At 34.0% G+C, this 24,898-nt stretch overlaps 2 protein-coding genes across 3 annotated transcripts in view; both read right to left on the bottom strand.

Moving 5' to 3' along the window:
• Positions 1–557: 557 nt before the first annotated feature.
• Positions 558–14,223, bottom strand: LOC144964557 (protein FAM221B-like). The gene is made up of 7 exons (XM_078898983.1): positions 13,969–14,223; positions 7,138–7,273; positions 5,978–6,118; positions 5,055–5,165; positions 3,725–3,928; positions 2,323–2,442; positions 558–2,123 (listed from the first exon to the last, which is right to left on the bottom strand). Exons 1-7 carry the CDS (start codon positions 14,020–14,022, stop codon positions 1,897–1,899), a joined length of 993 nt encoding a protein of 330 aa, XP_078755109.1. The 5' UTR covers positions 14,023–14,223; the 3' UTR covers positions 558–1,896.
• A 5,860-nt stretch (positions 14,224–20,083) lies between these two features.
• Positions 20,084–24,898, bottom strand: part of LOC144964556 (alpha-1-inhibitor 3-like) — an 84,299-nt gene continuing 79,484 nt past the window's right edge. For both annotated transcript variants that reach the window (XM_078898982.1, XM_078898981.1), the window contains exons 34-37: positions 23,815–23,843; positions 22,147–22,264; positions 20,999–21,142; positions 20,084–20,605 (exon numbers count right to left, since the gene is read on the bottom strand). In XM_078898982.1, coding sequence (XP_078755108.1) covers positions 20,466–20,605; positions 20,999–21,142; positions 22,147–22,264; positions 23,815–23,843 — 431 coding nt within the window. In that variant the 3' untranslated portion in view covers positions 20,084–20,465. The remainder of the gene's footprint in view (positions 20,606–20,998; positions 21,143–22,146; positions 22,265–23,814; positions 23,844–24,898) is intronic.

Raw genomic sequence — 24,898 nt, 5'->3', positions numbered from 1 at the left:
CATGAAGCTCTTTCTAGACTTCAATCTACTTGTCGTTAGGTTGTGGTCATGGAGAGGGTAACTTGGGTCCATTTCCTGTTTATATTTCTGGGCATTGAAAGCAGTGGCTATTCGAATGTGACCATGGAAGAGTTGTTGTTGGGTGTTGTGCGTGTTGCAGCCAACGATCTCCAGCAAGGGATTCAAGGGACGCGACGTGGACGCTTGCTACATGTCCCCAGTTCTTCTGCTAATATACTTACATTGGATAACCCACGAACCCATTTGCCATCACCCGCATATTTGTCTGGTCAATTCAAGAAAAATCATCGTACCTATGTGAAAGTCGTACTTTATCTAAAGGAATTGTCTACATAAACTATACCATGGCAGAATGGTTCGTGGATTAACCAATGTAAGTATATTAGTTCTGCTTTTTATCCCTTGAATTGACCACACAAGTATGTAGGTTATGGTACCTCGTGATGATGCTGATGCATATGACAAACGGAAGCTCTAAATATCGTCATTAATGTAATAACTGAGGTGCTTACAAACATAAATAAGAAAAACTCACATTTTGGCGATAAATAATTGTGATTCTTTTATTCATCGAGTCATTAAATATTCAATGTGAATAATTCCCACAATGACATATCACAGATAAAATATGGCAAGCTTATGTTTGAATATGTAAAGAAATAGTGGCGGAGGGTAAGAGACGAGCGAGCGAGAGAGAGAGAGAGAGAGAGAGAGAGAGAGAGAGAGAGAGAGAGAGAGAGAGAGAGAGAGAGAGAGAGAGAGAGAAAGAGAGAGAGAGAGTAGGGGAGGAGTAGAGATCTGGGTAGAGAACAGTGGGAATATTTTAAAATCATCATAGAAATTTTAAAATAACCAACTTGTCTCAAACTTATGACATCTGGCCAAATTCGTACGACTAGTTAGACTTTTACCATCATAGCATGTGTTCATGGATCACCAGAGCTGTGCTTTATCAACAGACAAGTAAGTAAACACCCATTGAATCATACACAAAAAGAAAAGCAAATCATAATACTGTAGGTACCAAATAAAGCAGTATGTTTACTACAGGCAAGTCTCTGTAATCTGGACCTGTTACGGGGATATACTTTTCTTAATCTCTATTTATAATATATAATCTGAAATTCTTTAGTTATTATCTAGCCATAGTTCTGAAAAGAAGTTGTTTTATGCACATTCATAGATTTTGTCTGATAATGTGTATTCTAAATCTATAAATCACCTTAAACTGACAAGAAAGAAAAAATCAGATGCACAGACAGAGAACAAATCATGATTAGGTTATAACTAAATACACTGTCATAAAATGAGACTTCAATAATACACGAAATTATAGGCACAAACCAATCATTTCTAAATCACTGATAATTTAAATGTATATCTTCTCGTATTATGTGGAAACTTTTTTTCATATGTTAGTGATGCAAGAAAATGAATATTCTTTAACATAGAAAATATTATAAGCCTATACAACTCCAGAGGTATTCTACAGATTCAACATTTAAATCCGAGACTTAGGGGGTGACTTTTAAAACCTATAAAGTCGCTTTCTCATAATTCAGAGAAAACTACTATTTTTGGTCATCCATTTAGTGACTTAAAGAGGAAATACTTGTCTAGTTTGCCGCATTGGAAAATATTCTGACTGTTTTGAAACTTCAAAACTTCTGTGGTAATTCTGAAGTGTCTAATAGATTGGTTGAGGGTGTTAACTCATTTTTTGTCTGGATATTGATTTTGAAAGTCACTCCTCATTTTGCTTAGGGATTCAATGATCTTGATATATGTAGTTCAGAAAAATTGCGCAATATGTGGAAAACTATCTCAGAAATCAGCCTCCCAAGATAGTGCGTTCTTCTCAAATTGCTACACCAATTAATCATAAACTGGTCTGAAGCCACTGCCTCCCTGAGGGGCTCTGCCACCTGCTCCACCCCTTGCACCAGCACCAAAGTTAACAACAGCATTATTGCCTGTGACGGCATTAGAAGGGATTGGGTCAAACTGTTTCAATTCCAGATACCGTCTCTCGTCTGTTTCATCTCCTGTTAAAGCTATGTTACGAAGGTCAGGCATTTCAGCAAAGGGAATCCAGTCTGTACCTGAATGTGGTTAAAACAATAAAATAAATGAATACAATTAGTTAGACTAGCTACATCTTCGATGTAAAACTTATCACTGACATGATGATGATGATGATGATGATGATGATGATGATGATGATGATGATTATGATGCTGATGATGATATTGATGCTATTGATGATGACGATATGATGATGATCTTGAAAAGAAACCTTACCAACAGGAAGGCCATTTTCTCTCCGAGATTTCTCTGACTCGAAGAATGTTTGATGCTCCTCCCAATGTCTATCACAGGCAGCACACAGGAAGTCAGAGTAAAATCCGCCACATGGGCATCCTGAATTATAAAGAAAAAGATTATCACGTTTACTTTCTTTTCTTTTTTTTTTTTCAAATGCCTAAACCACATTCTCAAACCGGTATTAAGTCAGGATAAACTAGTTATCAAAAAGTGAATCTAATTTTTTTTTTAATTATTCATTAGCACAATGTCAAATTATATCCATTGATCTCAATATTATACATGTAAACTTGGCTCAAGTGTTGTATTTTTGACTATAAAATCCATTTTTTGTCCACTAGTGCCCCCAAAAATAAGAGTTAGAAAGAATAGGTTCTTATCTTACTATGTTGAACGCTTCGAACTCCTAACTCAAGCTCATGAGAGATGTTGACACTTTATATTATTATTATTTATAATCATTATTATTATTGTTATTATTATTATTATTATTATTATTATTATTATTATTATTATTATTATTATTATTATTATTATTATTATTTATTATTATTATTATTAATATTATTATCATTATTATTAATATTTTATTATTATTATTATTATTATTATTATATTATTATTATTATTATTATTATTATTATTATTATTATATATTATTATTATTATTATTATTATTATTATTATTATTATTATTATTATTATTATTATTATTACTATTATTATATATTATTATTATTATTTATTATTATTATTATTATTATTATTATTATTATTATATTATTATTACTATTATTATTATTATATTATTATTATTATTATATATCATCATCATCATCATCATCATCATCATCATATTATTATTATTATTATTATTATTATTATTATTATTATTATTATTATTATTATTATATATTATTATTATTATTATTATTATTATATATTATTATTATTATTATCATATTATTATTATTATTATTATTATTATTATTATTATTATTATTATTATTATTATTATATATTATTATTAATTATTATTATTATTATTATTATTATTATTATATTATTATTATTATTATTATTATTTTATTATTATTTATTATTATTTTATTATTATTATTATTATTATTATTATTATTATTTATTATTATTATTATATATATTATTATTATATTATTAATATATTATTTATTATTATTATTATTATATTATTTATTATTATTATTATTATGTTATTATTATTAAAAGAATAGAAAAAAAAAAGAAAGAAGAAGAAAAAAATAAAACTAGAAACCAAAACTATTTAATGGGGTTAAAACTTTGATTTTATCTGAGTATCAGAATGTCATAGGTTCATTATGGCAAAAATTGGAAATACCTTTTGTCTTGCATCTGTGAGGCCTGTTTGCATCATGGAAGTTATGAGTGTGTTTGCATTTACATTTTGCCCTCCAAGTCTTTGGATCAAATCCAGGTCTTTTTGGAAGCCAGAATTCTCCTATATCCTCTGGTCTATTTGGTATCCATGCATAAGCTTTGCAAGAACATCCGGGGACTTTACATTTTACACGAACACTTAAGGCTGAAATTATAGAAAAAAATAATTATTTTAGCGCTTTATAAATGTATAGGGCTAGATATAAATGATATTTTATAAAGCATATTTATTCCTCCTAGTATTTCACGTGCATAAATCTCATTTCCTATATATATATATATATATATATATATATATATATATATATATATATATATATATATATATATATATATATATATATGTGCGTGTGTGTGTGTGTGTGTGTGTGTGTGTGTGTGTGTGTGTTAAATCAATAGCGATTTTAAGTGTTTCTCGATAGCTGTTCATGTGTTGAACGAAATATACATACAATATTAAAAGTGTGTCTGCAATAATAAAAGCTCCAACTGTTTCAAGTATATACGAAAGATAACAATATGTGATCTATATTAAGAGTTTTTCTACAAAGTGTAGGGGTAAAGTGTGTATGACTGTGTTTTACCCAAGTAGGGAACAAATGTGACAAAAAAATGGTAAATGACCATTAAGTCATAAACTAAAAAAATAAAAACTTATTTCTCATATATGATGAGATAGTGTAAACAAATGGGAGAACTGTCTTAAAATCAACACGAAACATAATTTTACCACAACAACAAGGACAACAACAACAACAAAGTAAACAACAACGAAAAGGTAAGAATATTTTTGCTGTCTGATTCACGAAACAGTGTGCAAATCAACATTCTTTTGAAGAGTAAGTCCTGAAGATGTGTGCTGATTTGCTCGTGAGCACACTCGATTTTGTTGCTACATGATTGTGTCCCCAAAACATAAAAGGAAAATGTAGTTTGATATATCACTTATGTACAGGTTAGGGGTAAATATAACTGACTCTCAAGTTTGTATATTTAAAGTCTTAAGCGATCTTTTATAACTTCCTTATTGAGTTTGGTCAATATATGTAATAATATCTCACTTTTGTATCTATTTTCTCTATTAATAAAGAAATTCTACAACTATCCGACCTCTTTTCCTATCTTAGCACTATAAATCTCTTCAAAATTTTCCTATTTTACTTTTGAATCTTACTTCTGAAACTTACCTTCGCACTTAATAACCCATTTTCAGAAGAAAAAAAATGAATGAATAAAAATGAATAAAATTTTCTCAAAAATCTTAAACTAACCATCATATTTATCGTGTTCAGCCAATGTGTGATCACAGAAGCATCTTGAAGTGTGGAATACTCTTTGGCAGTCATGTTGAAAATCGGGGCACCTCCAAGCAATATAAAGACCTAAAAACAAACAAACAAACCATATGTATCATTTCATAACCACAGCAAACAAAGCCATATCAATCTTCATTGTCTTATGTCTACTCACTTAAATACCCCTATCACAGTTATACGATAGAACTCCTACGTCAATTCACCATCTCATTCCAACTCAGTTGAACACTACAGCAACAGACATAGTCTAGAACTTCAAAGTCAATCTGGGAACAGAATCCACACATTTTTATGGCTTGTCACCATTGACTCAACTACTTCTAACAAATCTCAACTCTTGAGTCACATCAACTGTTACGTCTACTACTACTACTACTTCTACTACTACTACTACTACTACTACTACTACTACTACTACTACTACTACTACTACTACTACTATTACTACTACGTACTCCTTCTACTACTACTACAACTACTACTACTACTACTGCTACTAATACTACTACTACAACAACAACTACTACTACCGACGACGACGACGACGACGACGACGACGACGACGACGACGACGACTACTACTACTACTACTACTACTACTACTACTACTACTACTACTACTACTACTACTACTACTACTACGACTACTACTACTACTACTACTACTACTATTACCATGCATCACTGTATATCAGACCTACCCTCCTCAAAATGATATTACGGCAGGGTAATTTTAATGATCAAAATTTAATATGGGTTGATAAAAATTAAGATGAAATTTGTTTCATTTTAACAATAAAAATCATTTTTGATATGCTGTTCACCCCGACATAATGAGGCGATGAATTACATATGAAAATAAAAAAATGAAATTTTACCTGTTTGTTGTGCCTCAATTGCTGCAGCTGTTTCAGTGTCAAACAACTCTTTAAGTTTCGGAGCAAAATCATCATTCATAGCTCGGGCCATAGAAACTACATCGTAGTTTTTAGCTGGCTTAATTTCCCGCATTCTATAACCTAAAAAATATATTCAAAAAAGAAGATGCCATCAATTAAAGGAGAAAATTATGTCATGAAGACGTGAAAATATAAATGAACACAATACCCACATTCGCAGACATAAAAACAATGAAAATAAAAGCGGTTGTTGAAATAAATGCAGTTTTACCACAGAGACAAAATTACCATTTCATCACATAACAATTCATAATAATAATAATAATAATAATAATAATAATAATAATAATAATAATAATAATAATAATAATAATAATAATAATAATAATAATAGTAATAATAATAATAATAATAATAATAATAATAATAATAATAATAATAATAATAATAATAATAATAATAATTATAATAATAATAATAATAATAATAATAATATAATAATAATAATAATAATAATAATAATAATAATGATGATGATGATGATGATGATGATGATGATGATGATGATGATGATGATGATGATGATGTAGCCTTCCAGAGTGTATGTGTGTGTGTGTGGGGGGGGGGGGGGGTGCACGTTTGTATGCCCACAATATTGAACCAAAATGAATTTCCATTTCTTTGGACAATAAAGTTCTATTATTATTATTATTATTATTATTATTATTATTATTATTATTATTATTATTATTATTATTATTATTATTATTATTATTATTATTATTATTATATTATTATTATTATTATTATTATTATTATTATTATTATTATTATTATTATTATTATTATTATTATTAATATTATAATTAATCAATTATTTACTGTTAATATTATATGCTATCTTATTTACTGTTATTGCTGTAGTTGATTTGATTGATATTATTATATAAATCGTTATTATTACATTATTACATTATAATAATCACCATTATCGTCAACATCATCATTGATATCATCTCTATTATCATTCTCATCAGTGTCATCATCTTCATTGTTGTCATTGTCATCCTCATCATTATCATATTTATTATTGACATAGGCCTACTCAGCTCTATCTTATCTTACTACAATAGATTTACCTTCAGGGACATACATCCCATCAACCTTCTTTATTGGCAGCTGTGCATTTTCGAGCTTTTTAACCAAACTTTGCTGCCCTCTTGGTGCAACAGCTTTTGATCCAGTCTTTGATCCACTAGAGGTCGATGGACTTGGCTGTAAAAGTTTTAAGTAAATGATCAATACAGGTGCTCGTGTGATCTATGTATGCTGGTATGTAAAAAGTGAGAAGATACAATAACAAATGTTATTAACTGAATTCGAAATAATGTCTAGCTTGTTAACAATGTAAGTTGCAGTTTGATTGACTGGTCATTCACTTAGCTTTGTGATTGAAAATCAGTATAAAAAAACTATTGCATTCAAACAGACACTTATTGTTAAATCTCATTATCAATTTTGTTAAAAAATAGGGACATAATTTTTTGTTTTCAATTGATTAAATTTCATGATGACTCGGTTATTATATCCTGAATTATATTATTATATGCCAGCAGGTAACTATTTGCAGATTTGATAACCCACATTGTTATAGACTCATTGTTGTTATGGGAATACTCTCAAACCCATGAAAAATATTGTACATTACAACAATGTTAAATCAAGCCCAATATTGCATTCGGTTATCAGATCTGCAAATGTGTTCACAACGTTATCATGCCATTCATACTACGTGATCCTCACAAGCGTCTGATGAGTAGGAAGATTTACCCACTTTTATGTTTAGTGCTTAGGCCACTGGGACCCCCCCCCCCCCCCTTTGGGAGTTCATGCCACTATGTTTTTCAAATAATAGAACTTATTGGCCATACAAATTCCACTGTTACCGTAAAAATAAGTGTCATTTAAGAGAGTTATGGCTCTTTGAAAAAAGTGAGTTGTGTCCCCTTGCAAAAAAGAGACAACATTTCTTTCAAAGGCTCTGGAGACTACAATATTAATTCAAATATATGCAAATTGGGTATCAAACTGAAGGAAATTAAATATACTATCAAACTATGTGCACAAGCTTTCAATTTGTAAATATTATATAGATTCACAGAAAGTTGAAACAATTTGTCAGTAATCTCATGAAGTGTCATATCTAAACTTATGGGCTATTTCAGTGTTTTACACAAAAATTATTTTAAATATGGCCAAAAACAGCATGTTCATTAAAAAATGTAGCACTGAAGAAAGCTATGGCCCAAGCTTCAACAACAACCTTCATATTTCTACGTCACAGGAAAAACTAAAAGTGTACGCAACCCTTAAATTTTCTCCACTTTGTGGGATGCCAATTCATCATAATTTTCATTCTTTTTAAACATGGTATTGATGTCCAGTTGTCACATTTAAAAGTAAGTTGAAGGTGTGGTAAAAACAATAGATATATCATGAAAAAAGACTAATTTGTTCACAACCCAAGTGAAGCATCATTACCGAAGACTTTTGAACGAAATCGCATTGTTATATTATGAAGAATAATTTATACTCAAAGGGGATTCTTGATTCAAGATGCAGTAAGTACATAAAAACAATATCCTTATGTGTTTTGCAAACATGCTTTACTCCTTAACAGTTTGCACTGCTCACCAATTTATTACATATCCTCATCATCAGTAGCAAAATCCTCTTCGTCCTCTGAAGTGTCGTCAAGGAAATCACTGTCAAAGCTATCACTACCATCCTCGGCATATGTATCTTCGTCAGTACTGGTGCAGCTTTCTTCATACACAATTTCCTGCAACTCATCTGGAATGAAAGCATCTTTGAACCACTGTACTTCCAATTCATTTGCAGAATTTCTCTGCCAACCGTTATCCTCTGGTTTTGGAATGCTAGGATTCTGGCACACTGCATTCCTCCAAATGAGAGTTTGAAAGTTGGCTCTTGATATGTGCAGTGACAATACTTGACTACAAGGAGGCATCTGACACAGATCAATTCCACCACTGCATGAGATGGTACCTTTCTTTCCTTTGAAACGCTGGCGAACTATGTCATACCTCACTTTGTTGACACTTGTGCATGAGGTTTTGCCATACAGCTTGCACACAAATGACTCTAACATGAGACAGTCATTACTCGAAACAGCTGCTGATGTTCCAAATCTGGAGAACAGAATTCTAAGATCTTCCTCCTTTTGAAGAAATTTTAGAGCTTTCAGCTTTCCTTGCCCAGCAAAGCAACTTGTTGTGTCACAGCCTGTGAATGCATGGACACCAAGTAATGCATCACACATCTGTTTAGACAAAGTCTTTGCTATCTGAGAGACATTGATTTGTCGCCTGTTGTTGCCACAGCCAGTATCAAAAATCAGGGTCTTTCCAATTGTCTCTGAGAATGAAAGGAGAAGTAAGAAGACACCCGTGTCTGGTGATCTGACAACAATTGTTTCACAGTTTGGTTGGCGGGAAGCATATTGACAGTGCAGTATAATTCGTGTGTCTGCCTCTTCCTGTGATGAGTAGAGATCTAGACAAGGTACAGCTGTGGTAAATTCATCCGTGTCACTGTAAAGTAAGGTGCATCTCTCTTCACAGACAAAGAAGATTTCCCTGTTTCTCAGTTTCTTTGCATATTCGTTACTTTCCCATTCCTTGAGGAGAAACCTGATAAGGGATCTTTTGTTATCAACGCAGCTGAGAAATGATTTCCAACGTCTGGGCACTGTTGTTGCAGATCCTCTTAACAAGTATGCATTATCTTCAGAAGATTCTCTCCTCAATCTCTCACAACCTTTGATTGAATCTTCTATGTAAGTATCAGTCACAAAGTGTACACAAGCTGCTTGTGGTAAGGAGGAAAATGTAAGTTTGGCTACTTCACCAAATGTATTTGGGATTGCTGACAGAGTTTGTAATAGTGCATTGCCATCAACAATGTAAACGGTGTTTGTTTTTTTTTTTTTTGCATAATCCTCGAACATTAATGAATTGTCAGGCGTGAGCTTGTGCAACAGAGTTGCTTTGTTGGTCTTCAGAGGTAAACCATCTGATGAAGCCAGCGACCATGGAGTAGGTGTTAGAGGATATTGAAGAACTTTTTGAAGATCAACACTGTGCTCTTGGGACAAAACAAGAAGCTGGCCAAATAAATTTCTTTGTGCCTTGATTTTGACCACGTTCATGTCTTTTTTCACTGTTAACACTTTCCTCAATGATGCAAATGTCTTGGTCTTGTTCCTTTCTAATGGCTTGTGAAATTCTACAGTCTTTTCCTTCAGTCTGTTTTCAACAAAACTTTCAAACAATCTTTTTCCTGTTTTTTCCACGGCTAGCAGGTCATCAGCAACATCCTCTTGCACTTTCATTCCTGAAGCTAGACTGACCAGACCATCTTCAACTTCAAAGGGATTGATAAATGCTGAAAATGCCTGGAGGATCTTTTGCACTCTCGCTTTTCACTTTGTCTTTTTTCTGCAAGGCTCAATTCTTTGTGGGTGTCTATATCTATACAATTGTTGTTGCTGATCATTCTTTGGGTTGCTGATACATATTCTGCTCGATTGTGTCTTGTTACACTCCAACGGTAAAAGTTTGGAAGACTCTTGCTGAACCCAACAATACCTCCTTTTGTCTTTGCATGTTTGTTTATTGTTTGTCCAATGGTCATATCAACTGCTATTCTTCCAGCAGGCGTCCTTGATCTGGAGACACTAAATCCATTATCAGGTTGGCTAGTGACACAAAATATACACTGAGATACTTGGCATAATTGTGGTGATTCATGGTAAAAAGCAGTGGGCACAGTTCTTTTAAACAAGATATATGAAGAAGAAAGTTGTTTGTCTTTGTAGCTCGCAGAAACTGGAGGAGAGGCCAAACTCTGTCCATGTATTGGATCCAGTATTGTGCAGTTTTTCCGTACTTTCCTGAGCGGACACTCTCTTTGAAGGCTTCATACTGGGAAAATAACTCAGCATACACAGTTGACTGGAGAATTTTATTAGCTGTATGGCTTGAAATTCCTTCGGTGAATTCCTTTATGTAAGACATGAGGTCTTTACTGAGTTTTGAATCCGTGTCCTGCTCAAATTTTGCAAGCAGAAGCCTCTCAAGAGCCTCCAAAACAGACACATGCACTCGTATAGCCCTGTTGTAGTTCTTTCCACTCATAACCCTATCCATAGAACCATGTGCACATAGCCCTGCTTCAGTCACAATTTCTTCAAAACCAGATCCACTTTGGAGCTTTCCCAGGGCACCAAGATATGAAATTATGGTGTGAAAGACACCCAGGTGAATAATGACTGTTTTGTAAAGCTGTGGGTTTTGCCAGACAATATCGTAAGCTTTCTTTGCTACAGCAAGGTCAAATTTTACAAATGTATATGTGTTATATGCCCATTAATCATGCCTGAATTGTGCTAGTACAAAATTCCTCTTGTTTATTTATCACTGAAAGGAAGCAAATACACTGTAATATATATTTTTTTCATATTATAGAGAAAATGGCTATCAAAGATTTAAAAACCCTATATAGCTTTGTAAAATATTTTATGATATGAGGCAAAAAATGAGAAATGACAATAAAATTCCACTATTTATTGCATTTGAAGCAATTTTAGGGTGATAAACAATCATTTTATTCACAAAAATGTGTTCACGAAAAATTGCACCCGATGACCTTTCAAGGGCCATAACTCCTGTAAATGATACTTGAAAAAACTGTAACACCCGGATTAATTTGTGTGATATGTCCCTGAAGCATGCCTGAATTGTGCTAGTGCAAAATCCCTCTTGTTTATTCATCCTGAAGGGAAACAAGTACACTGTAATAGATTTTTTTTTCAAATTATAGAGAAAATGGCTATCAAAGATTTTAAAACGCTATATGGCTTTGTAAAATATTTTATGATATGAGGCAAAAGATGAGAAATTACAATGAAATTCCATTATTGATTGTATGTGAAACAATTTTAAGGTGATAAACAACCATTTTATGCACAAAAACGATTTCACAAAAAATTGCACCAAATGACCTTTCAAGGGCCGTAACTCTCGTAAATGACACTTGAAAAAACGGACACCCGGATTAATACTCAAGATATAGTGCTGTTTCAGAAAAACCATGTGGCGAAAACTCCCCCAGGGGGGGGGGGGGGGGGGGGGGGGGGAGGGTTTCGCCCACTGGCCCATGCACTAGTTGTAGTCAGACTTACAGTTTTTGCTTGTTTGTTTGTTATTGTTTTTTGTTTTTTTTTTGTTGTTTTTCTTTTGTTCTTTCATTATTTTAATTATTGGATAATTGCATAAAATTAATGCAAATCAAAATTACGATTGTAGTAACAATCAACCCACTTTATTTGATGAGAAAGACAAAACCATGAATCAATTGGAAGTCCAGATAGAAATTAAAAAGAAAAGAGTTAAAACTCTTCAAAAGTAACAAAAGTCAGTCAAAGTAACTGTGGTATAAATAAGATATGAAGTGAATAGAAAAGTGCCAGAAGACAATAGAGAATAAAAAATTTTTCGCGGCGGTGGTGGGGTTTGAACCTGCGACCTTCTTGGTACGACAACTCCGCCTGGCAGGTGAGAGCGTGGCTCTACCGTGTGAGCTATCCACGAACACAAAAATATTCGTTTCAAACTCAAAGTCATTACTAGATCCCTCTCTCACCCACTTCTTGAGACCGCCGATTCGTTCGTACACCACCATCGCGAATAATTTTGACCAGCAGTTAAGCTTAATAGCCAATATTCTCAACACAAACATATAACATAGAAACGATTGAGACATTGAGTATGCTCCGGTGTATGGGGTGAATTTTTAATTCAGAAAAGTGAGTGGAGCAGGCACTTATGTTGGTAACAACAAGATATCTTGTTGTTACCCACATAAGTGCCTGCTCCACTCACTTTTCTGAATGTGGTATAAATAACAACATAACACGATGTCCAAATAAAATCAGAACAAAAATAAATCATTTAAAAATTACATATATTCTGATAGTGTGAGACAGTCCTTCTAAATCCAAAGTAGGGGCATGAGCTGAGTTAGTGTGATATGGGCAAGCTCTTTTTCTAGTTCTTTATCACTCCCGCTCTCTGCCTACTGCCCACATAGTGTCGTCCTCCCCCCTGTATACGTACGAACATTAGAGTTTGAGTTAGAATAGCCACGGGAGACTATTCAGACTCGAGTCCGAATTGCCACTTCGTATTTAATGTTTTAACAATTTTTTGATTGGGTGATCATCTTACCCTGACCTACTGTGATCAACTTCCCCCGGCTTCGGAGCGAGTTGAGCATTTTGACATGCTTTTTAAAATCGCTTTCTAGTTCATTTCGTTTACAAAATAATGTGGAGCAACAGTTTTGATATTGTCACGAAAAGGCAAATCTATGGGAGACATTCCAAAAGCTCCTACATCCCCAGTATTCTTTCAATTTGTATTTTCACCGTTGATATTTTGTCGGGTATTTATTTATTCAATTTGTCATCAGAAGCATTTTTAAAACTCTAGAACAAACCTTGATAGATTTGTGAAAGTTTAAAATTTCCTAATTTGACCATTGTTTTGATTCTCGACCGCCATTTTTATTTGTGAAGTATTGAAAGGTAGATTTTTTCTCTATTAGGGTTAGTCATAAGTCTTAGCAAAGGTGCTAGGGTGTTTGTTTTTCCTATAAGGGCTAGTTAAAGGTACTAGATTTTAATTTTTCTAGGGGTTAGTTGAGGGAACATTATTTGAGTTGTTTCCCTTTGTATGGGTTTTCGGAAGGCCTCCCAACTATGAATATATGTATGTATGATGTTTCAAATACATCAATTTTTACTTTCTACAAGCGAATGTCTGAAAAAGTGCTAAACTTACCCAACTTCCCCTATAATGAAAAAAAATGGTGAATGAAATTCTTACCTGCTTCGACTTCGGTCTGGTCCCTGAGCCTGAGCTAGGAGTATTTTTCTTCATGTTGTAAATGGTATTTGATACAAAGATGTTAGAAATTTAGCTTTGGTGATTCTTGTGTGTTCATTTTTGTTGAATATACTGAAGATAATGCAAAATCTGAGACGAAAGACAGGAACCTGTGAAGCATGAAAAGGTACAGCACAAGTTTGGTAGTGAAGAACTTATCTGAACTCCATTTGTAAACATTTTGTGTTGTTATGTAAAGCTATCTGTAGATGTATTTCGTATCTACGATAATAATAGTAATTTGTGATGGAAACTCAAGGAAATTTGTCATTAAAAAATGACAGATGAGATATAATAAAAGAAATAGAATTGATTTATCTAATTCACCAGACCAATAGGTATGATAATAGAGTACTTAATGGGATGTGTGTGTGTGTGTGTGTGTGTGTGTGCGTGTGTTTGTGTGTGTTGGCGTGTGTGTGTGTGTGGGGGGGGGGGGGGGGTGCCTGTGTATGTTTATTTAGAAAAGATTTTTACCTTGACCTACCTCACTTAGATCATGAAGGTAACAACAAGATATGAAGTGAATAGAAAAGTGCCAGAAGACAATAGAGAATAAAAAATTTTTCGCGGCGGTGGTGGGGTTTGAACCTGCGACCTTATTGGTACGATGAAGGCCGTGCTTTTACCACAGCGTACCATGCCATCTTTAGATCGGTGCCCTATGACCCACAGACATGGATCTTAGCTATGCATTGAGGCATGGTCTATCATGGTCTATGTTTGCCTGATTAGATTTTTATAGAGCAGTAAAGTTAGGTGCCCCAAACGTAAACAATAACAAGTTGCTAGTGATTTCCGTTAGGGACCGGAATAATTTACGCACAATATAGGTCTTCCAATTTTGTAGTTTGAGTTGTAGGCGATACACTTTCAGTATTGAAAATATGTTTACATAAAATCTAACAGTTGCAGAAATAATAATATAAGGCTACATCATTATGAAAATCAGGCTCCGAATAATTCTCGTTTTGTTCACACCAGCGCAATAATTTGCTCTGGTCTAAAAATAGATAGACTGTAACTTTTGATAAATTTTAGAAAATTTTACCTTTTGTTCCATAAAATATCCATATCTACTCATTATTTGATGCATGATCGAGTATTTATGAACATGTGTTTCTTTTGCCACCTAACAGCCAAATTTTAAAGGTTATTTTTTTCTATTATTTACATTGGAACGTGAGCTGTCAAGACAGGAACATGTGGTTTGCCACGTGCTTCTCGACCCTTGTTTACGTTTGGGGCACCTAACTTTACTGCTCTATACCGTGACCTGCACATAAGGTACTCAAATCACATATTATTTTATGTAGGTTACTGAATTTCACGAGCATATCAACAAGACGCATTGAGACTTAAGTCCAACTTCTAAGTAAATTGGACGAGTGTATGGATTTCGAATATTAGATTTATATTATGCGGACACTTACACACAAAAAGGCTGCGGCTATTCGGAATCGAATCCCAATGCGTATGTGTTGCAATCAACAGATTATTCAGACTCGGTCTGAATAATCTCCCATGGCAGTATAGCTTTTTTTGCTTTTGTTTTGTTTTTGAATTTATTTTAATTATTGATAATTACATAAAATTGATGCAAATGAAAATAACAATAACTGTATAGTAACTAATGTAGGCTAAACCCGCTTTATTTGACGAGAAAGACAAAATCAGAGATCAAGTGGAAGTCCAGTTAGAAAGTAAAAAGAGCAAAAGTCAAAGTGACTGTGATTTAAAGTAAAAGCTTTTCTAACAACATAACTCGATGTCCACATAAAATAAGGACGAAAAAATTATATTGTGATAGTGTTAGGAAGGTTACAATCCTTCTACAGGCCGAAATACGGAGATGAGCTGAGTCGTGTGACATAAGGAAGGTTACAATCCTTCTACAGGCCGAAATACGGAGATGAGCTGAGTCGTGTGACATAATATGGGCAAAACAGAATTTCTTAACTCTTCTCCTATTTCTATATTTCTATAATATTATATTAGTTTTCCATCGTCCGCACTGTCCCTCCGTGTTAGCGCATGCATATTGGAGTCCGAATAGCCTTGGAGAACTATTCAGACTCGTGTTGAAATGCCACTTCGACACAAAATAATGTTGCGCTTTTTTAAACAACAACAACAAAGGACATTCAAACCATCATTTGACTTTTTCGGCACTTTTTTTTATCTTTTCAGAATCAATCTGTCTCTCTTACGGTTAGGAGCACGGAGAAAATAAACTACAGGAGAGATTAATCTAAAACTGATCATTATCCAGGTTACTCCAATTTAAGATTTATTATGAATTAGTATTCATTAATTATTTCTCAAAGATATCAATCATTTCTCTCTTATATTGACTTGTATTACTATTTTTAATACACACAAAACTCACACACCATCTACACAAATCATAATCCTACCTATCAAATTTAGAATAGAGAATATGCGGTAAAGACTAAGAGAGTTAATTTTTGACATTTTCCCCCTTTCAGTCCCTCGATTAACGTATAAACTACTTCAAAACGACGACCAATGCTTTCAAAACAATGGACACTGTATCGAAAAAAATGATACAAAGAAATATTTGAATGTATGAAAGAGATTGATCCATATGACATAAAATTGGAAAACTGGACAAAGACTCATCAAGACGTATCTTCCAATCACGTTGTACTATCATATCTATCTACCTAACTACCTACCTATCTATCTATCTATCTATCTGTCTGTCTATCTATCTATATATAATAATAATAATAATAATAATAATAATAATAATAATAATAATAATAATAATAATAATAATATTTATGTGACCCGCCGCCTCGAAACGGTATTAAGTCGGGGTTTTTTTGTATCCGATCAAAGTTTATTCCATGCCCTTAAATTAATAAAACCACCCAAAAAAATGCCGGCGATATAATGAAATTGTAGACGTCATTGAAGAGTTTTTGACATGTAATGAAGTAAGAATTGATAATGTGACATTTGTGTCTTATGCAATAGAGGAAATGCTATTTCAAAATGCCAAAAGTTAAAGAGCAGTTTTATGAAGAGGGATGGACAGAGAGAGAGAGAAATATCTAGAAAGAGGATGAAAGGGAAAAAGAAAGAATATGAGAGTAAAAAAAAAAAACACACACACACACACACACCAACAGGAGAAAGGGAACCAAAATTAGAGAGATCGGAGAGAGAGAGAGAGAGAGAGAGAGAGAGAGAGAGAGAGGGGGGGGGGGGGGGAGAAGAGACCTGTGGGGGGGGGGGGGGAAGATAGGAAAGAAACACGATGGAGACAAGTGAGAGCGTAGAGTGGTGAGGTATAGAAGGGGGAAAGAGAACGGTGGTGGGGAGGAATGTAGGAAGATGAGAGCAGCCTGGTATCAAAAAAGAAAGTAATGGAAAAGTTGCAGTGGAGGTAGGCAATTTAAAGATGGAAACTGGTCAAAACATTGTTAGATTGTCATTGAATAAATGCATGCATTGAGGAGAGGGGTGGTTAAATTGGTAATGGTACAAATCATTGTGCATTTATCTCTTCCAGAGGCAACTAAGTGGCGTTAATTTAGACATGTCATGTTTTAAACCCCTTCTGCAATAGTTCAGTATTTAACTGCCCCTTTTCTCTACCCACTTTGGTCAATTGTCGTAAAATCTCCGCCACCTTTCTTCGTTACCCAAATTTTATGTCTTAAAACGACCTCACTCTCCTTCACTACAAACAAGAATACACAGTAAACGAACTCTTCTCTCTCTAATGGAACAACGCGATAAGAAGTTAAGTGGTCTCATTCATGGAAGAACATGGATGAATTGCGTGACGTCATCCAAAAAGGGTCTTTATCTGAATTCGTATTTTTTTATGATTAATAAATACATGTCAGCACTTTTTCATTTCATCCACTGGAAACTGGAAATAAAAAGAAATACAATCATTTTTTGTATGGGAAGAATGGGGGTCACTTTTTTATCAAGGTGGACAGATCGCACGAGTTGAGGAATATCTTGTGGGGTAAAGTAGCAGAGCGTTTTTGCATAACACATTAACCCAGGGGTTTCAAGTCTCGGCACTTAATCGTATTTTATTTCTACACATTTGGTAAATTTATTAAACTCCAATTTAGACGTTTGTTTGATAGATTATCTACAGTCCTTTACGGAATGCCCAGAAGAATGTTTGTTTTTGTTTTTTTTAATTTCGTATACATAGCCTTTTTTTCGATGCAACGGAACAAGTGAAATTGCTGAGCTGAACTCCCTTGGTGTTGTTTATTATCTGCCTTTTCTTAGACAACGAAATAACATTAAAGATTTACAAAAGCACCACTCTCACTATGCTGTATCTAATAAAGCACTCTTGTTCTCCTAAAATCAATGTACCCCCCCCCCACACACACACTTTTTTGTTGTTGTTGGCAGTACTGTTTATAGTGCCATAGACCGACAGAAGCCATTTTAAAATTTTGGTCAGAAACTTTACTCGAATTATATAGGCTTGTAAATCTTTCAACGATTGGCTTCAACCGTAATGACGTCACTTCCCTCGTAATGACGCATAGTAACTTAGGACATGACTGGCTCTAAACTATCGGCGAGCATAAAAGTGTATCCAGAGGAGAAAAACATTATAAATACGATCAGGTTTTGACCTTTATACATTCTGATCACATGACATATTAAAAGGTCTAGCCAGCATGAAGAATAAAAAGTACCAATTTTCTTTGTTTAGAATCACGCTGATCGCCGTTGCTGGGCGACGTGACAGCAGATATTGAATCCAATTGTCGGATTTCCGACAGTACGATTTTGCTCGATACATTCTGTTAAGTTACATTATGTTGCCGATTCCTACAGGTTTGTCACGTCGCGAGTCGTCGAACACACACGTAGCCAATAATCAACTAACACACAGCGTGTGTCGGACCAGGCCGTTTCTCTCTATTTTTGCAGTTGTCCAGTTGACATTCTCTCCGTTCCTACTCTTTCTTTGTATCCGGTTGAAAGTCTACTGGAATGATGAATGCGAAATAAATATTTTTCTTCGAAAGGTGATTGACTACTCACAGTGGAAGTTTTCTTTCCTCACGACTGTGATTGTTTAAATTGTTCTCTTTTTCCTCCTTCACACACGACCTTACCTCCTCCTCCTCTTCTTCTCATTTTTCTTCTTCTTCTTCTTTTAGAAGAATTAATAAAAATAAACTAAAGAATCAGCTTAAAAAATGAACACAAACAGGAGCAAAGATAATGCAGCTTCTCGTGTCAAGCACTACACATCCTTCAAATAAGTGGGCATTGTTCTCTTCCTTTCATTCTACAACTAACTCAGACCTGTGACCAGAAATATGTGTACTCTCTCAAATAATGTTCTCTGATTATGTTTGTTTTTGTTTTTAAGGGTTTTACGGCGCTCGCAACACATTTAGGTTATATCAGCGCCAGTAAAAAGGAATAAAATGGGATAGTAAAAAGTTCTAGAATTACAACTAAAGCACCCAAGAAAAAGTAAGACAAAGGGGAACTGAGAACAAATAGGGATCAGATGTAGATTCCAAGAGCAGACCACCAATGTACTTAGTTTGAAATCACCTACAAGTCTCATCCAGACACAAGCACAAAATCCAACAAAGAGGAATACACTCAAATGCTTACATTATACATTCAAAATAAAAATAATAATACATAACAGAGAGATGATTTACAAGGAAAAAAATATCATCTCCCAAAACAATAACTATGCATTTGACTGTTTCCCTCCCAGCTAGGACTCCGGCCAGAGCCAGGACAAAACCAAGTAATCTCATTCCAAGACAAAGACAGAAAGCATGTTGGAAAACAGATATAAGGGGATAGAAGACACAGTATGTACCTCCCTGCCCGCTATGGGAGGTCAGGATCCCCACCCAGGTTCTCTGATTAGATTGAAGCATAACGCAAAAGAAATGTTCACCATGATTATTATTGATGTGGAATGAGGTTGTCTCATTTTATTTCCAGATCCATAAAAGAACATAAGAAATGAGAATTAAATTCAGTAATAGAAATGAAAACTCCGACAAAATTTTATAAGATTTTATTAAAATGTACAACAAACTTAAATAACATATTCAATGAATGAAAAAATAATCAGAAATAAAAACTGAGAAAGACTGAATACCAAGTAGTGACCAGCTTTAGATATACATATTCATTTAACAACACAAGTTTGCAACATGGAATTAAAGTACATTTCATGCTTTACATTAACAGGTATCAGTTTGCCAGAAAATTAAATTGCATTTACATAATATGGTAAAAATGACACGTTCAAACACTTGTGTCTTGAAATTAATTGATGTTGAATACGCGTTAGCTCTTTAAACAAGTAAGTCAGAAATGAGACAAAACTGGTTTATAATGAATTTTACAAATCCCATTGGCGCGTTCAAGTCAATCTTTTTTCAACCACTTGGACAGGATTTCTTCAATTTCAGGAGTTCCCGTTCAATTTTCCTCGTTGAGTAAGTTATCACTGACTGTTTGTTTAAGTTGAGCATCTTCCCCTTAAGTTTGGATGAGGTTATGATGAAGACCCTTTGTACTGAAACAAATGTATGAGAATAAAGTAAATTATGAGAATAATAATGACCAATAAAGAACATCAAGAAGGACAATATTAGCAATACAACAACGGTCGCTGTTGGTGCTGGGGCTGCTACGACTACTACTACTACTACTACTACTACTACTACTACTACTACTACTACTACTACTACTACTACTACTACTACTACTACTACTACTACAACCACTACTACTACTACTACCACTACTACTACTACTACTACTACTACTACTACTACTACTACTACGACTACTACTACTACTACTACTACTACTACTACAGTAATATGGTATAAAAGCCCTGTATCAAATCAAAGGCCTAAAACCAGTGTCCAACACAGTTTCTTTTTTCATAACAGAGTGAGCCTACCAGGTGGGTTTAAGAGAGAACATTCACAGCTGTCTGGCAGAGTGTAATTGGCAAACTTATTGATTGTCACCCTCTGGTCAGGACGTAAATCTTGTCTAATCTTCAGGACAGAGACCCCTTTCCGTCCAGAAATGGTCTTATATACTAAAGATGAAAAAAGAATTGGGCGTGGGAGGATGTAAGTTAATGTAAAGTGAAAAAAATTATTGCATTTAACAATAAAAGTAGTAATAAGAATGTATTCGTGAGGAAGTGATCAACTCCTCTTGCTCTTTGCATTCTCCTTCGCATCCGGGATAAACATCATCTCAGTTGGCCTCTCAAACATGGAGGAAAGGTTTTTCAGTTCCACTACACACATTGAGACACTTTCATATCGGAGTTAAAAAACTTGAGCCAAACTTATAATTTCCTCCTTAATATAACACAGGGGTGCCAAATATCCTGTTATCCGGCTTTTTCTCGCTTTTTTTTTCACACATCAGTTCATACCACACCAGCTTTTCCTGTCTCCAAGAAGGCCACTGAAGAGACTTCTTTTCAAGAAAGAAAATATTATTTGAATTGCTGCAACAAAGGCCTCATACATTTGCAAATGAAAGGGCGAGATGTTTATGTTTGTTCATTTACAAAGTTCGTTTTAGGTGATTTTTCAGGGCTTTTTTTTTCACAAATCATTTGGCATCCCTAATAACAACAATATTTATTCTTACTTTTTCTTTCACCAAAACTCTTCAATGTCCATTTATGAGACAACCTACCTGATAAAGTTATGAAACAATGTTACACAAAAAGTTTAAAATACATGACAATTATTTTTGCATTTAATTTTAATGCTATCTTCTATTCAAAGGGCATCATTTTATGAGCAAACCATGGCTGAGTAAGAAGAAGAACAAGAAGTAGAAGAAGAAGAAGAAGAAGAAGAAGAAGAAGAAGAAGAAGAAGAAGAAGAAGAAGAAGAAGAAGAAGAAGAAGAAGAAGAAGAAGAAGAAGAAGAAGAAGAAGAAGAAGAAGAAGAAGATAAAAAGGAGGAGAGGAGAAGAAGAAGAAAAGGGAGAGGAAGGGAGGTGGAAGAGGAGGAGGAGGAGTAGAACGAGAAGGAGAAGAAGAAAAAGAAGCACGTGTGTAAAAAATAAATGGCTTACCAAATGAGGCATTGCATATGATGTCCTTGAAATCAGCAGATGGAATGCCTTTAGATTTTCTGCATACTGGACATGTTTGGCAGGAAGACCCAGTACAAGACGAACCATTAGGAGCCGGCTGAATAATGAAGAATAGAATAAAATGCAGATTTGCCACTTAATACAGATTTAATCGGTAATACAGATTTATCTTAAAACCAAAATTGGCCGCATTTGGACTTTTCCCTCCTGAGTCAAATATTTTCCTTAAAATTGATGCCGATGAAAATATTGTTATAGTATTACTACTACTACTACTACTACTACTACTACTATTACTACTACTACTACTACTACTACTACTACTACTACTACTACAACTACTACTATTACTACTACTACTACTACTACAACTTAGAGCTGTGGATGGACACCGGAACAGCTTGCTGTCCCCGAGATCCTTGCAGCAAAACGATTCATCGAGAATTGAATCGGAACTCAGAACTGTATAGCTTTCAAACCAATTCACATTAAAAAATAGTAAACATGCTACCCAATGTCTTGGTTTTAATTTAACGAGTGAGAAAAAAGTTCACAATTCGAGCAGGAAATTCCGTATCACCATGAGATTGGAGGGATAAGGTGTGAAGGGAGGGGGTATGGGGGAAGATGAAGGAGAGAAGGGTCGCCTGATGACGTAGTACATGGGAGTGTCACAGATGCTTGTCGTGCAGATGTTCTAACCCTTTAACAGTGAAGCTGATTTTTTGTTTTCATATAATGTTTCTTTTAATCTTTATTATTGTTAATGGAGAATAAAGCGTTTCCACCAAGACAGCAGTCACAGGATCGCGACTCGAACTTCACTTATCTATAATCACTTTGCCATTACTTTGATGAAAATGGGAAGATCTAGCGTTGAGTCAAAGTAAGATTGAATTTCGCCTCTAAATGGTTGCATTACTACTGGGTTTTGCTCCCCCCCTTTTTTTTTCAACTCAGTATTGCTGATTGTTATTTACTTTTTACGATTAGCAAGTGAGGTAGGGGTGTCACAGGATGCTGGACTGTACAATTAACCCTTTGCCTGTGACACAAATTTTTTGTTTTCAAATAATAGTTTCCCTTTATATTATTTTTAATGCAGAATAAGAACAGTAAGAATAACACGACTTGGGCTTCAATTAAACTATAATTGCATTGCCGTTATTTATTTTTTGATGAAAACGATATGATCTTCTTTTAGGTCCAAGTAAGATTGAAATTCGCCTTTTAAAGGTTTAATTGGGAGTTTTTACGTTTTTTTATTTTCAAACGCAGCTTTGCTGTTTCTCTCTTTTTTTCTCTTACCAGCAAGTGCATGCTGTACTTACCCGCATGGCTGTCACACACAAAACGATCACATCTAGGTCTCAAAACAAAACATCTGGATCACAAAACAAGACATCTAGGTTTTGCTTGTGCCAAGATAGCAAACCAAACCGAGCAGCTCAGAGTTTGAAAGACATTTCCATAAAAGACTCGGTATTTGCAAGACACTTATAAACCGATTACAGCCCGAGCTCTTCACCACTATTAATGCTACTACAATAACTACTGCTACTATTACTATCACTATTTAAAAATAATGGTGATAATAATAATAATAATAATGGTATACCAAGAAGAAAATAATATAAGATTACATACCATTGGTGGGCTTTGGAGTGGACCGGTGTCTGTTTGAAAAATGAGATAAGATCATTGATTAACCAAAATTTTTTTTTTTTTTTTTTGCGTTCAGCAATCGAATAAATAATTATATATAAAATAATTTGGCAGCATTATAATTATATAAAAAATTGGTTTCAAAATTGTTCGCTGGACCAAATCTCTGTTAATATCATTGTTACGAATTCCTTCACCTTTTATTCTTAAAGTTAAGACTATGTATCAAATAAATATATATCTTCTTTCCATCACATGAATAATTTATGCATGTATTGTCTCATTTAATCCTCATTTTGGATATAGAAAGAGAAGATCAGTCATTCTAAGAGCAAGCTAGATTATCATGAAATGCGCCAGTCGGAATTTTCCTAATTAAATTATATCTCAGGTATCATTGATTGATTCTTTTTTAATTAAAATACATAACAGTGATTTTATTATTTAATTTTAATTTTTTTAATGTCGAAATATAAGTATTAATAAATACTTGATAAAAGAATGAAATGAGCATTAATATCATGATAATATAACGTTATAAAATAGTCATTCAGAGCCATTGTGTCCATGGAGTTTATTCTGGTTTCTATGGCATATAACGTACAATAGCAATTGTTTACTGCCCTTTGGATAGGACACCAACCTATGCAACATTCACTCCACCCGATCAAATAGACCTTAACGTGTAGGAAGAAACATGATGCCTAACATTACATTATTTTTCTTATTCTTTATTCTTTTTCTTTACGTTGTTATTTTCTTTCATTTCATAGTGCGGCTTTGTGGTCCTGTGCTATGTGTCTTGTCTTTGGACCGACAGGTCCCTAGTTCAAGTCCAGTTCTTTACAGTGCAAAGTTGAGTCCTTCAAAAAGGAACTCTTTACTCATATTTATTAACTCTGATTTAATGAGCACCTGTCAGAACAGGTAACAGCTTTGTTTAAGTCATAAAAAATGTAACAAAACCTCAGAGGCGTCATGTCTCGTCCATCATGTTACATGTTGCTGTTGACTTTATACCCATTGTAAAATGCATTGAGCATATCTGTTGAATATTGTTCTATAT

The sequence above is a fragment of the Berghia stephanieae genome, chromosome 2 (assembly GCF_034508935.2).
Source record: "Berghia stephanieae isolate SIO BIC M18660-M18661 chromosome 2, UCSD_Bste_1.3, whole genome shotgun sequence".
Taxonomy (NCBI): Eukaryota; Metazoa; Mollusca; class Gastropoda; order Nudibranchia; family Aeolidiidae; genus Berghia; species Berghia stephanieae.
Note: the sequence above shows the minus strand (reverse complement) of the source record. Positions and strands in the feature narration are given on the sequence as shown.

What these genes read in the sequence shown, in the direction of transcription:
- LOC144964557 (XM_078898983.1), bottom strand. Translation starts at nt 14,022, where the DNA reads ATGAAGAAAAATACTCCTAGCTCAGGCTCAGGGACCAGACCGAAGTCG. An exon ending in CCAGACCGAAGTCGAAGCAG is followed by an intron (nt 7,274 to 13,968) that starts GTAAGAATTTCA and finishes AAACTTTTACAG; the next exon opens with CCAAGTCCATCGACCTCTAG. An exon ending in AGAAAATGGCCTTCCTGTTG is followed by an intron (nt 2,124 to 2,322) that starts GTAAGGTTTCTT and finishes AACCACATTCAG; the next exon opens with GTACAGACTGGATTCCCTTT.